This window comes from Astatotilapia calliptera, chromosome 11 (genome assembly GCF_964374335.1).
Source record: "Astatotilapia calliptera chromosome 11, fAstCal68.1, whole genome shotgun sequence".
Taxonomy (NCBI): domain Eukaryota; kingdom Metazoa; phylum Chordata; class Actinopteri; order Cichliformes; family Cichlidae; genus Astatotilapia; species Astatotilapia calliptera.
This window is the reverse complement of record NC_137432.1, coordinates 20720904-20734445: the sequence shown is the minus strand read 5'-3', so window position 1 is coordinate 20734445 and position 13542 is coordinate 20720904. Positions and strand designations below refer to the sequence as shown.

The 13542-nt window shown below is 41.9% G+C and overlaps 1 protein-coding gene across 2 annotated transcripts; it reads right to left on the bottom strand.

Moving 5' to 3' along the window:
- Nucleotides 1–1759: 1759 nt before the first annotated feature.
- Nucleotides 1760–11734, bottom strand: nradd (neurotrophin receptor associated death domain). 2 transcript variants are annotated; one of them, XM_026185685.2, is made up of 6 exons: nucleotides 11587–11734; nucleotides 7263–7395; nucleotides 6805–7158; nucleotides 5755–5959; nucleotides 5484–5626; nucleotides 1760–3263 (listed from the first exon to the last, which is right to left on the bottom strand). In XM_026185685.2, exons 1-6 carry the CDS (start codon nucleotides 11698–11700, stop codon nucleotides 2953–2955), a joined length of 1260 nt encoding a protein of 419 aa, XP_026041470.2. In that variant the 5' UTR covers nucleotides 11701–11734; the 3' UTR covers nucleotides 1760–2952. The 2 variants fall into 2 exon arrangements, with proteins under 2 accessions (XP_026041470.2, XP_026041471.2); XM_026185686.2 differs by having other exon boundaries at nucleotides 11227–11668.
- Nucleotides 11735–13542: the final 1808 nt, after the last annotated feature.

The window sequence follows — 13542 nt, the reverse complement described above, 5'->3', positions numbered from 1 at the left end:
CGTTTGAGCATCAATTAAATAGACCAGAATATCTCTAAGCAAATGTGACTGCCTTGTGCTTCATGATTAACAGCGTCGCGCACACCCAATCCCATTTTTAGATCTGCTCCCGCCTCTAATAAAGGGTGCACATGGCACGAATGCCACTACGGCACTTTCGCACAGCACTGAGCCAGATGTTCGGCCCCGCTAAAAGGGAAAAAAGTATGGACTGCCTTCATTAGATACATTCAGTGTGCTCTAAATATGGAGAGCTGTGAGGAGTAGAAAGAGGCGCTGCTGTGCTTCCCCTCTCTCTTCTGGGTCCCAACCCCACCCCACCCCCTTTCCAGTGTATGCACATTCCGCAGCCTCATGCCCGTGTGCTCCAGACCGCAGTTAAGCAGTCCCTTCTGGAGTGTGTGACGGCATGTAACGCTGCTCTAGGCCATGCACGATGCCTGCTCCCACTTAGGACTGTAGGCAAAGAGATCATTAACAGATCCGAGTTCACGGCAGAAGGGGAGGAGGAATGAGAGATGGTGTCTCGGTGAGAAACAGAAAACTGCTCCTCCAGAAGATTTAAGATTATTTTGGTTTCGCCCTCAAATTATTAAATACCTCTTAAATGATTTCCCCTCAGGGTTTTGGACAGGAAACGTCCTCATACACTAAATCCCTTGAAGAGAAGTAGTTTATTCCATGTCCAAACTTTGTTACTCTAACCCATCAGATGAGTTTTATACTTTGACTAAAGATGATAGACGTAGGTTTATGGGACTGTGGTTCTTTAGCAATAAATGTCTTATTTCTGTAAACCTAAAAAAAAGACTTTTCATTTGGTGCAAATACAACTGTTCACTGTTGCCTTTCACTAGACTGTCATAAAACACTGTATCATTATTACATAAACAATGCCAGAACTGTTTGGGCCTTTGGGAAGATGACAAAAAGATGAAAATTAAACTATACTGTGTGAAACTAATGAGGCCTGTCGAATCTCTTGTCAGCTGAGCTCTTTTATCATCACTTTTACATATTTCATCTGTGCTTCATTTCTGTGCTTCATGTTTAAGGCCCTTTTAAAACTTAACATTTGTTCTGATTGTAACTTTAAATTGTAATTCTGCTTCTTTTTCTTTTTTTGTTTTTAACGAGTTTGTAAATAATCGCTTAGCCTCGAGAAACTAAATAAAAGGTGCAAGTTCCCCAGGCTGATTGTAGCAGATCTGCAGCATAAAGACTGATGTTTTATCGTCTGTATAATGCTACACTTGATTAGTAATTCCACAAAAAGCAAAAGAAGTTAAACATCAAAGTTAGACTTGCTTGCCAATTCATTAGTTACAGGTAGTGAGTACTGGAATGGACCTCATTTTACCTTCAGAGCTCAGTTTCCTGTTCCTAGCTGACTGGAGAAGCCTTCTGCAGCTCTAGCAAGGTTCAACATGTTGTGGATTCAGAGATGCTCTTCTGCATACCTTGGTTGTAATGAGCGGTTATCTTGTTACTGTTGCCTTCCTGTCAGCTGAAAGCAGTCTGGCCATTCTCCTCTGACCTCTGACATCAAACGAGGCGTTTTCGCCCAGAAAACTGTCGCTCACTAGATATTTTCTCCTTTTAGACCAGTCTCTGTGAACTCTGTGATTAAAATCCCAGCAAATCAGCATTTTCTGAAATTGGCTGATTAGATACTTTTTCACTAAACTTACTTACTAAACAGTTATACCTAACAAAGTGGCTGTAAGGGTATTTGTTAAATGACAACTAGGCCACCACAGATATCTCATAGGTTTTATTTACTTTCTGACTTGAAGTGGTGTTAAAATAAATACAAAAACAAGGTGTCAAGCTGAACACAAGGATTAATGTTGAGAACTTTTTCTACATTTTAAAATGGAAAATTCCATCTGCATCTTCACAAATTTCCACTTTAATCCAGGACTTTACCAACCCCTTAACATTTAAAGCGTTTACAATTAAATGATGACTTGAATGATGACAGAAAGCGCTAAGAAAGTTGTTTAGCAGAATCTGACGGTGCTTGATATTTCCTCAGTGTAAATGACCACAGCTACTTTGTGGCTGCAGCAGAAAAAAAAAAAAAACCCAACAGAATAGGCAATAACTTTTAACAAACAACCTAGTGAGCAGTTCCTATCTACATACAAGATAAAAGTGTTCTTATAAAAAATATAAACTACAAGCAATAATGGGGACAATTACAGAGATATGACCTTGGTGTTCTCCTGAAGAAATCAGACCACATGCCCATTAAACCCGCACAAATGATCCCCTTTAGGAAAAGCCACATTATACTGGACAGGCAAAAAACATGCCAAAATCAGCTGTACCATAGTGGTTGCTTCAGTTGTGAGTCATAACAAAAAGGCTAGCCATACTAAAAACATGATGACGTAACCTGTGTGCATTTGTACAACAACGTGGGGCGGGATACATATGTGTGAATATATATTTGGAGTTTTTTTACATAGGGATGGATCTAATTTATGATGTCTCTGAATAATAAAACTCATGCAACATGTAAACATGTTATTTCGCTTCCTGCCACTAACTAAATATTTACAAGACATAGTAGTGTGCGCGTATAAACAACACTGTAAATGCTCTTATTGTTGTGTGAGAGGAGATCTTTCCACGTCATCCCAGATGATCAGGTTGTTCTCTCACTGGTAGCATCAGTTGCAGTGATGAGATATACAACAGTTTATACCGTTAGCGTCCTGCTTATGTGTTGATAGGACACATTAACAGGAGAATCAGTCATGCAGTTAGAGCAATGTACAATCAAGTGGTGACATAAACTGGAGTAAAGGTTCAGAAGGTAAAAAAAAAAAAAAAAAGAGATTAAAAAACCCATCAGTGGCAGAGGTGGTGATATCAGAGTACCTCTCATCATGTCAGAGTTTTTCACCTGAGTCTCTGAATTTCACACGTAGGGTCGAGAAGTTGTCAGACCACAGACACCCCCTGCACGGGACAGTTAAGAGCTGTTACTATGTCGGGCCTCTCGATGCGGGCCACTGCAGAGCACAGCAGTCCCAGAGTGGAGCCTTCTTTCTGGGCCCAGTTAGAGAGGAGTGTGTGGGCCGGGGCCTCTCCCCGCTCGAACAGATCCAGCTGTTCAGGCTCATAACCCAGCGCCGCGCCAAGGTGCCTCCAGCCTCGGCCGCTTCCTTCTTGCAGGAGGCGCTCCACCTCTTCCTGTCTTTGTGGAGGTAGGTTCGTGTAAAGACGGCTGTCCTGCTTGTCTCTCATGTTACCTGTGAAAACAAAATCCAACCAAAGTTACCACATCTGTCCGAAAAGCAGTAGCAGTGCTTACAGTATATTATCAAAAGCTATAAAAAATACCACAAACATGGGCGCTAGAATAATTGTGTCCTTTTAGAAATACCAAGTTAATTATTGCAAAATTAGGAAGTTTACAGTTGTTGTGGAAAACACTGAAAACTTAAAGGTGATACAGAGATTTCATCCAAACAAAGAGACTTTGTTTAGTTTTAGTGTTAGTTTCTGAAAGCCACAATGCAATACATGGCTTGTCTGCAAGACATCAGTCTGCAGACAAGCTTATATAAAACGGAGCTATGGTTATAATATAACTTTTTGAACTTGCTTTCATATATATTCAATCAAATCGCTTTTCTTAAATTAACCCCTGCAAAATACAGTTGCATTTTATTATAATAAAATAGTAATAATGGATGAACTTGAAAATGAAATTCCTCCTGTGGAAGTTTCCAAGCTAACCAATAAACGCGGCAAAGCTCATGGAGTTGTCTCAAAAACAGAGGAGGTTAGACCAAACACACGTGATTTAAAAGGGATTTTCACGGCACGTCAACTTCCAAGAGACACGGCAGGCGGCATCATGCATAACTTTAAAAACTCATCGGTAAAGCAGCAAACGTCCCTGGGCATGGAAGAAAGGTTTCGCCGAGAAGAATCAGATGTTTAAAAACAACAGCTGAGATAATAACATATGACTGATGTCTTGGATTGTCTGAGGCACCACGTCATTTAAAAGAATAACACAATGCGCTGAGTGGATAAACTGTAATCGCTCGACTTTCCAGCAAGAAATCATTCCTCGGCGTATTTCCAAGTTAGGACTGGTTCCTGAAATGTCCTCACTTCTCATTTAGAGGCACTGAAAATACTTTTCAGGCTTTTAAAGAAAGCAGCGTGAGCTGAAAGTGTTTGGTCACGAGGAATGAACTAAAATTCCAAAAGCGTGGGAGAAACAACAATAAACATTACCCTTTGGCCTTCTTCTCATCATTAAAGTCAAGCATTGTTATTGTTACTTAAAAACTTTAAAACTGTCAACCTGGTTGCATAAATATGCACACCCTTAACCTAATACTTTGCTTCAGTGACTTCTTATTTTAAAACACCATCTAGTCTTTTTAGGTAGAACTCTATCAGCGTGACACGTCTTCACCCTCCCTCGCGTTGTCTCCTGTGCACAGCTGTCTTCACGTCCGCCCACAGATTTCCTGGTGTGTTTATAGATGTCGGGCACAAAATTTTAATCTTCCCCTGCTGAAGTAATTCTTTTGTTGATCTGGATGTATGCTACGGGTCATTGTTGTGATGAAAGATGACATTCCAGCTGAAGCATGATGCTGCTGCTGCCATGCTTCAGCGTAGCTATTGTGCTCTTTTGGTGATGTGCATAACTTTGGACTTTTTTGCTGTAATTCCAAGTCTTGTCATTTTCCCACATGCTTTTAGGAAGACCGGATGTATTTTGTTCTGGAAAACTAGCAAGGCTTGGGTATTTTTCTCTGCAAAAAAAAGGCTTCTGTGTTGCCACCCTACCACATAGCACAGACATATGAAGAATATGAAGATTGTTGTCACATGCAGTACACAACCAGATCTTGCCAGAACTTCCTGCAGCTCCTTTAATGTCTCTACAGGCCTCTTGGCAGCCTCCCCGACCAGTTTTCTTGTTATCTCTTCATCATTTTTTGAGGGGTGTCCAGTTCTTGATAAAGTCACTGTTGTGCCATATTATTTCCACTCGGTGATGACTGTCTCCATTGTGCTCAATGGTATATTTAATACCTTGGGGATTCTGTTGTACCCTTCTCCTGACTGATACCTTTCAGCAATTTGACAATTTGTAAACTCTCAGTGGCCCTTTTTGCCGTGACCAGATTAGTTTAACAAAATCGGTTGATTTTGGTTAATCCTCAGTTATATGAGGGTGTGCACTCTTATACAAACACACTACACATTAAGCAGTTTGCTTCTCATTTGAATTGCAGAGGTTATTTGTCATATTAAAGATGGAAAAAGCTCTGAAATTATTTATATTGACATCACAAAAACCCGCGATGGGTGGAAAGGTTGTTTTTTTTTTGTATCCACTGTTCTCGGGGAGCTGCTAGATGTTTTAGCAACATTTTTAGAAAGCTTGAATGATTTGAAATCAGTTTAATTTAGTTTCATAGCGTCTGTGGCTATCATACCTTTGCTGGGCTGGTTGTCCTGTAGGCTGTAAGAATCCAGAAATACACCACTGTCACTCTGAAGCTTCTCTCCTTCTGGAGATGTTCCCAACTCTGCTGCACGGGCCTTAGAGAGCGCCTTCTTCTGTTTGCATGACCTCCAGCTGTGAAGACCACAGTAAAAACAATGATAGTTAATTACCCATTAGGTCCTATTTTTAATCACTGGGGGAATATGTACAGATTCTTATGCACATTTCAAAATAAGGACCCTTCTTCAGTGAAAACCTACCATTTATAAGCCACATAAATAAGCAAACCCAGCACCACAGCAGCCAGAACAGACACATATACAAGAATGTTGCTGTTGCCGCTCTCTTCCTGTGTGGTTAAATCAGTCGTTCCAGGAGCAGGACTGGTCTTCCCGTCCTCCGTTACGCCGGGCCACCGAGGAGCATCGGTTTGACCGGGGCGAGAGAGAATGTGCAGCTTCTTCTCTGTGAAGATTAGGAGATGGACATGCGCCACAGTGAGGAGCATTGCATGTGCACATTTTGCACGTCAGAACACATTTGCACACCATAAATTAGGACCAGATGTAATGATAGCCTCAGCTATCCCACTCCCCTGAGGTTTTCAGACCTTTCATTGCCCCCGTTTCCAGCCTGATTCTCCCTCCTGCCGTCTGCCTATTTTGGGATCAAACAGTATATCGTACTGTGCTGACCCACGAGGGGTCAAAAAGTCATGACTTATGGACCCACGGTGTGCACAGATGACCTAACTCCTGGAGAGCGGGTGTAGCCATTTGGGAGCGAGCAGACTTGCTGTCAGGGTCAGCAGCCTCGCTTGACCTTCAGGTTTTTGAGACAGTTAACCTAAAGACCTGTCAAGCTCATATCAATTGGACTACAGCACTTAAGTGGGCTCTTTTTCACAACTCATGTTTCCCAATTCACAGTGTTACAAAGTGAAGCGTAGATGCAGATGTTGACCACATGTCCTCATTTTTTCAGAGACTCTTCCGCTGCTTGTCTCCCCCTTCCCTTCAGCTCTCTCTTTCATCTTTTTTATGCACTATTGCCTGCATCAGATCTTTAAAGGATAAAGCTCTCACTATTCTTTATTTTCCAATTATCAGCCAGTTATAAAATCAAGACCCCAATCAACCCACTGGGTAATTTATTTTTAATATAATTTATTTTAATAACTTTTACAGCTGATAAAAGCCTCCCCCATGATTATTCATGGTTCTTGGTTTATTCTTGTTAAAAGGGAGTTTTTCTTTCCCTGTCCCTTTATGCATTTTATTTACCGAGTCTAAATCTTTGATAAAGCTCACCCATGCAGAGTGTGTCAGATTGGGGCAGGCAGGACCGGATCTCCACCTCATTTTCAGAGCACCGAGCGCAAGGCTGACAGGGACCTGTGGGACGAACCGCCTCCGAGAAGGTTCCAGGGCCGCAGGTGGCGCACACAGTGTCTCCCATAGAGCCACACTGCCGTACAACCCCCTCACCACGATTGCATTTGGAGCAAGGTGCGCACGAGCTGTACGAGCTCAAAAAGAAGTAGCCTTTGTCACATTCACACTGTGTGTTTTGAGTGGCAGAGCATGGAGAGAAAGTGGGAATACTGTGTGGACACCTAGCACATGGAAGGCAAGAGCCAAGGTCTTCAGATGAGGAAAATCTGCCTATGGGAAAGATTACAAACTCTGCGTCAAACTGGGTGAAGAAAATGATGAGGCACTTGAAACACGCTGAATCAGAGTAGTAACATTAGATTATAAGTGCTTACCCTCTGGGCACGGTGCACATGTGGTGTCCTTTTTCCCACATTCTACCTTCACTTCAAACCCAGGAGGGCACAGACTGCAACACTCCCCTGATTCAGTGAACTTACCGCTGGCACAGGCATTTCCAAGAGTAACCTACAGCAAAAGTGACACAGTAAGAAAAATAAGATACCCCTACTGGGTTTTTTTTAAGGCAACAAATCATACGTTTGGGCCATTTTTGGATATAAAATTTTAGGACTGCACGATTAAAGAAGCAGCAAAGAAGATAAACTGTAAATGCCCCCCCCCCCACACACACACACACACACCCCAAACCCGCCTTGTTTTTATCTTTCGATCTGCCTTGGTTTTCACCCATAAGTGCTCTTAATCCTTATCTGCAAGTGGGTAATGGAGGTCCCAGCTTGAGTTATGACATGACGAATAGATCAGACATTCCTAACAGCTTGTGCAGGGAGCGAGGGTGCCTGACAGGAGTTGCTGGATTTAATCACATGGCTTTAGGTCATTGAAAAGAATGAAACATAAAGGGGGAAGTAAAACAACCAGAAAAGGAGCGTGAAAGAAGTAAAAGAAAAAAGAAAAAATCTGAGTTTCTGCCTCTCCACTCATTCTAAATTCTGTGTGAATGAGCGCTCTCTGTGTGAATTAACTATACTGGTTGTGGCGGTGACTGGGAATAAAGGAGATGGCCCCAGGCAAGAGTGTCAGTTAACCAAGGCTGCTCAGCATGAGAGTGTCCGTTTGGGTAAGAGGAGCGCTTTGAAGTCACAAAGCCCCGCAGGTGTGTCTGTGAAGGTCAGTATTTCACTAACACGCCCTTCTCCAGGCCCTATGCAACGGCATCTTAAACATGCACACATATTTAAGGGAGATTGACCTACTCCGCCTGGGGCCTGACAAGAGCAAACAGATGTCTAACAACTAACCTCCTGCAAAGGAAAAAAGTAACAGCTAAACAACCTCAATGATGTCTCTCTTTGTTTCTGAAGTCTGCCAAGACACTCAGGAGACATGTGTGAACCTGTAGCCTCCAACAAAAGCCCCCCAGATAAAAACCACACACTCACGCACACACACACGCACACGCACACACACACACACACACACACAGAGACAGTGGTGCGACTCCAGTCGCGAAACCCAAAATGTTCCGTGCTGATGATACAGGCGAATTGGCTTTGAAACTGTGCTCGACTCGTACCAAAAACAACAGCCGGTTTGACCGCACAGCTTACAGAGGAGCCTGATGATATCTGAACACCAGCCACACAACCCAGAACAGAGGCATTTAGGAGACTGGGGTGGTAGGATCCAGCAGGGAGGAATCAGGATATCTGAGTTGGCGTCATAACCACAATAACTTGTAGCACAGAGCTATCCTGGTAACCCTGGTTTGCCCTCTCCATGTGACTGATGAAGTGCTTAATAACCTTTTGGCCTCTTAATCTATCCTTTGGTAAATATTTAGTGACAGTGGCTCTGTTTTGTTTTTTGGCATTTTTTTGGTGTGTGTGTGTGTGGGGGGGGGGGGGGGGGGGGTTGACCTCGAGCTTGAATTTGTAGCATTTTATAACGCCTGGTGTGGGTCTGGTTGGTGTAACTCGTTAAACTTGGCTGGGGGGCCAACTGTACGGAGAGCAGGCGCCAGCAAATGCTTGGCGCTTAACCCATTGGTCTCCAGTATACAATGAAAGATTTCATTCATGCCACACTGGAAACCAGCGGGAACTGACATCTACTCCTTACAGGAATAAATATCTACTCAATGTAAATTAAATAGTACTCCTTAAGGGTAAATTGAACTTTAAGTACTAAGAGGAGTAAATTATACTTTTACAGGACAATGATGAGTTTCCTGTTTAAGTCTAGAAAGGAGACATAATAACAGAAAAAACATCTTCTAAATTATTTGTTGCTTGTAAACTCAGAAGGCAAAAACTGTTATTTTTAGTTTCGTGCCACATAAATCGACACGCTTTGCTTTCTAAACATGTATATAACTTGATTCCGTTTAATTATTGGCTCTTGTTAATCATCTTGCTACAGCTTGTGTGGCTACAACGTCATACCTTGTCATTATGTTCACTTTTCAAGCAAAGTTTAATTTCCCTCAGAGTCCTCTGGGTCTTATCTGTTGTACTGGGGGGATATAAAGTCTGAGGGGAACCAAGCTGCAGTTGCTTTTTCCATCAAGGTAAGAAGCTGCAATCTAAAGGGATTCCCCAGTGAGAACAGACGGACCACCGAGGAGCACAGCTTTCAATGGGGCTCTCAACTCCACGGCTGCTGGAGTCACTCAGTCATCGGAGATCTCACACACAAACACACATACACAATTCATTTCAGCCGCCTCTCTGCCTGAAACATTTTCTGACGTGAGCTCCCTTTTAAAGCCTGCGGATGTGAGTTTCCACTGTTAATCTAATCTGTGTGAAAATAAACATGAAAAGATTGCTCTTCGCCTGTGAAGATGCTGACCCATGATATTTCACAATCCGGCTGTGGCAACAACAGTGAGAGGTCTTTCAGCAGAGTCAGCCCAGGCTGAGAGGGGAAACCTGTCTGAGCAGCACATCTGTGCCCATTCCTGCTATTGGTGCAGTATGCAGGCAGCATGAGGGACAAATTAAAGGACACAGGGTTCCACCACAACCGTGATCCTAAATCAAACGAGACAGCGCGCGCAGATACACCAACTATTCATCTAACGGTTTTCAACTCTCACCAAAGTAAATGAGGTAATTAAAAGTACTAAATGATCCTGAAGTCTGCCTACTCTGTGGAAATTCAAATTAGGGTGGGAACACACTAAACTACCCCCTTGCATGCACACACACACAAACACCACAAACTGGGAGAAAATGATGATAATTGCCTTGCTCCGGATATCCAGACCCCAGCAGTAGTAATAGACTAGGCCACATTTTCACCAGGAACTGCCACTAGCAACAAATGTATCAACGCGTACAGTAAACTAAATGGAAAATGTGTTGTAGAAAGAGTTAAGGTAGTAGAAAAACACCCAACTTCCACACTGAATCATATAGTGACTAATGAAACAATTATTTTTGGAAACAAAAGATTCCTTTTGTGTTTTTCCCAAATGAAAAGCATCTTAAATTCCACAAATTAATCCTACTGATATTATAATTATAAAGAGATACCTATCTTTTTTAGAACTAAAGCCTTATCTAACCACTTTGATCTAACAAAAGTGCTCTGACTCTTAAAAAGCATGTCTAGACAGGACTACAAGCCCCATGGGCTTTTTCAGGTAGATGAGTGTCAAATTATTGTCTGCAACTGTGAGGTAGAGGTTTTCTTTGCACCCTGATCCTGGCTTAATGGCATGCTATCAAACACCACCGAAACTATAATCTGTCTTTAAATCATACACCATTTATTTTAATGTGGCTGCTTAATCTTGATAAATGGTGTGCTCCTGGGTTTTGTTCCTGTTTTATGTGTTTGGTTCATTGTAGCCGGTGTGATGGGCTTAAAATGCGAAGTTTCGTGGGAAAACAATGAGATTGCAATAAATAAATAAATAAAAAAAACACACACACAAGAAGAGGAAGAAATAGTGCCAAGGAGGTCTTCAGTAGGCTTCGTCTTAGCATGTGCATCTGAGAAATATGTTTACCACGGTTCGATTCCAGTTTTGTCAAGAGAGCCTTTCAAAGACGCACTAATTTTACTCTATTATCACCTCTGACGCTTATATTCACCAACATGTGTCGTGTGACAGCCCTGACGAAGTACGGTTCTGTGTTGTGAAACAGATTTCCTTTGGGAGCAATGGTGCAAACTGAGCTGGATTAAGTTTACTCAAGTTTAAACAGACCCCTGATGTAAAGCCACGAGTGTGGAATAAGTAAGAAACGCCTTATAAAACACGTCAAAGTGAAAATCTGACTTTAGCTCATGTGGTGGTAAAGCGTGCAATAAACTGTAGCTTACTTTTAACAGCAGAAATGCGCATACGACAAACGGTTTCATGTCTTCAGCTCCAAAATCCTCTTTGGCTTCGACACACACAGGGGCGTCTCAAAATCGTCCACAGAACAGTGTTTTCACTCTGCAGCCTCCAACAATGGCATGAAAAATGCCAAAACCTCAAGTTCCCCGAGTCTAGTTAAATACACCAACTTGTCCTAAAACGCGCTGGTTCCACAGAAAGGAGAATTCGGTCATAGTCCAGTAACCAGATGAGGGTTTTTACGCGTGAGGAAGCAGTTTTAAAATGTGTATAATCCTTCGGTCTTCTCCGCGTAGCGCTGCAGCCCGATGCGTCTGTGTCAGTGCATTCCTCAATGTTACCTTAAAACAAAGTTTCTTCTGTCTCAGCTCACAGGACGCACCAACTGCCACACTCCTGCAGCTTTGCAACAGATGAATCTGCTGCGAGTTCTCAGGAGCCTTTTCTCCTCCCATCTATTCGGGTTTCAGTGCGGCTTCGTGATTGGCTGCATCCCGGAGCTCGGTAACAAGTACAGACGATACAGGAAGGGAGAAAAGTAAAGGTAACCGTCATTGTTATCGACGGTGTGTCAATGTTATGTATCTAATGTTACGTGTCTACAGGCTCAGTGCACTAGCTTAAAAAGAGCAGCCCCAAAGTTTCCAGTATTAAACACAATAATGGGACATTAATACATAAACAGTCTTGTTAATAAATGGGATAAAGGTATTAGTTTATAGACTAGACTGTTCAGATAGTTTGTACTGATATTTATTAATTTTTTCCAAAATTTTATTGTAATTATTGCCTCTCCTGTATTTATCTGTCTGCTCTTTTTGTCAGTTAGCCAACAAAATAAGACTTTACATGCAGATATGAAATGTGTTGCATTGTTGGATACTTTTTTTTTTTTTAAATCTGAAGCTGAGTAATCCTAGTGAAAAATGCGTAAAAGCAGGACTTTACCGATCACGTTTTACTGCGTTAGGCCCGACAGGGATGCTCGCAAAGAGCTGTGATCAGTTGTTATCAGAAACAAAAGAGGGCATGCGAATCAAACAAGCGCCCTTAAGAAGAAGTACATGTTTGATCTCAAGTAATTCAAAAGATTAGAAAACCAATCCAGGCTAAATTACACACCTTGTAAATTCTAGAGAGCGCATCGCAGGGGGCCCGGAGACTTCAGAGGCAAACAAATGGAAAGATCTCTCAGACACAATACTACTTGCACTTCAAAGCCTGCCGAGAGATAAGAGGAGACTGAGGATGTTCCTCCTCTGATAAAATGCCAAAAAAAATATTTGAGACAAGCAGGGATCTCCTTTGCGTTCATTCATAACAACTGACAAAGTCTCCGCACTGCAAAAACCTCAATCTGCCTGAGGAATTCTTTTTTAGTTTTGAGTCTATATTTTAAACACGTCTTTTCTTTTCTTTTTTCACCCTATTAAATCTACTTTCGGCTGCATGTTTGTTTAAGTTAAAAAAAAAAAGAAATTACGCCGGATGCCCTGCCTGACTCAAACTTCGGGATCTGCGTCTCCTTCAACCAAGGAACTTTAGTTTGTTAGGTGAATGTGTAAACCACCACAACGTAGAGCTACTATTGCCCTGCAAAATCAAGTAGATTTTTTTTATCTTCTATGAGTTTATAATTGAGGCACTATGAGAGTGTGAATCAAATAAGCGCTCTTAAAAATACATGCATTGTTAAATAACGCAATACGAAGAAAAATAAAGTTTATTTCAAGACTGATTTAAAAATAAATAATATAAATGAGTTTGTAGTTACAGCAGACAAATCTGCCTCACTATGAAAACAAGCCTAAAAGTTTATTTTTATGGGGAACAGGTTCCAATAAGATTATCTTACTGGAACTAAAGAAAAAAAGTTTGGTTTTTTTTTTTTTAGGATTCAGTAACCATCCTTCAAAGCAAGTTTTATCATAAATCAGAAAAATAAACAGTCTTCATCAGTGTCTTCCCCCTTCACTTGTCTGCATTATCTGGCTGTAGGAGCACAAACTGCTTATCAGAGTTTGTTTGTAGTTATACATGACTGGGAATGATAAGGAAGCTATAAAAAGGAAAGAAAATGAAGTTCTTCTCCACAGGCCAAGGTGAAATGGACCAGTGGAGGAAAAAAAAGAAGAGGAGGAGGACGCGGGGGTTGGGATCTGAGGTCGTTTGAGCGAGGACTATTTGAGAGTTGTTGCGGTTCTTGGCAGGAACATCTTGAACAACACCAAAATTGCAGCATATCATGAAATCAATCCCCTCCGCCTGCCCTCAGGTCTGGAGAGGTCAGACGGAGA

What these genes read in the sequence shown, in the direction of transcription:
- nradd (XM_026185685.2), bottom strand. Translation starts at nt 11,700, where the DNA reads ATGGGAGGAGAAAAGGCTCCTGAGAACTCGCAGCAGATTCATCTGTTG. An exon ending in ATCTGACACACTCTGCATGG is followed by an intron (nt 5,960 to 6,804) that starts GTGAGCTTTATC and finishes TAATCTTCACAG; the next exon opens with AGAAGAAGCTGCACATTCTC. An exon ending in ATTTATGTGGCTTATAAATG is followed by an intron (nt 5,627 to 5,754) that starts GTAGGTTTTCAC and finishes TGGTCTTCACAG; the next exon opens with CTGGAGGTCATGCAAACAGA.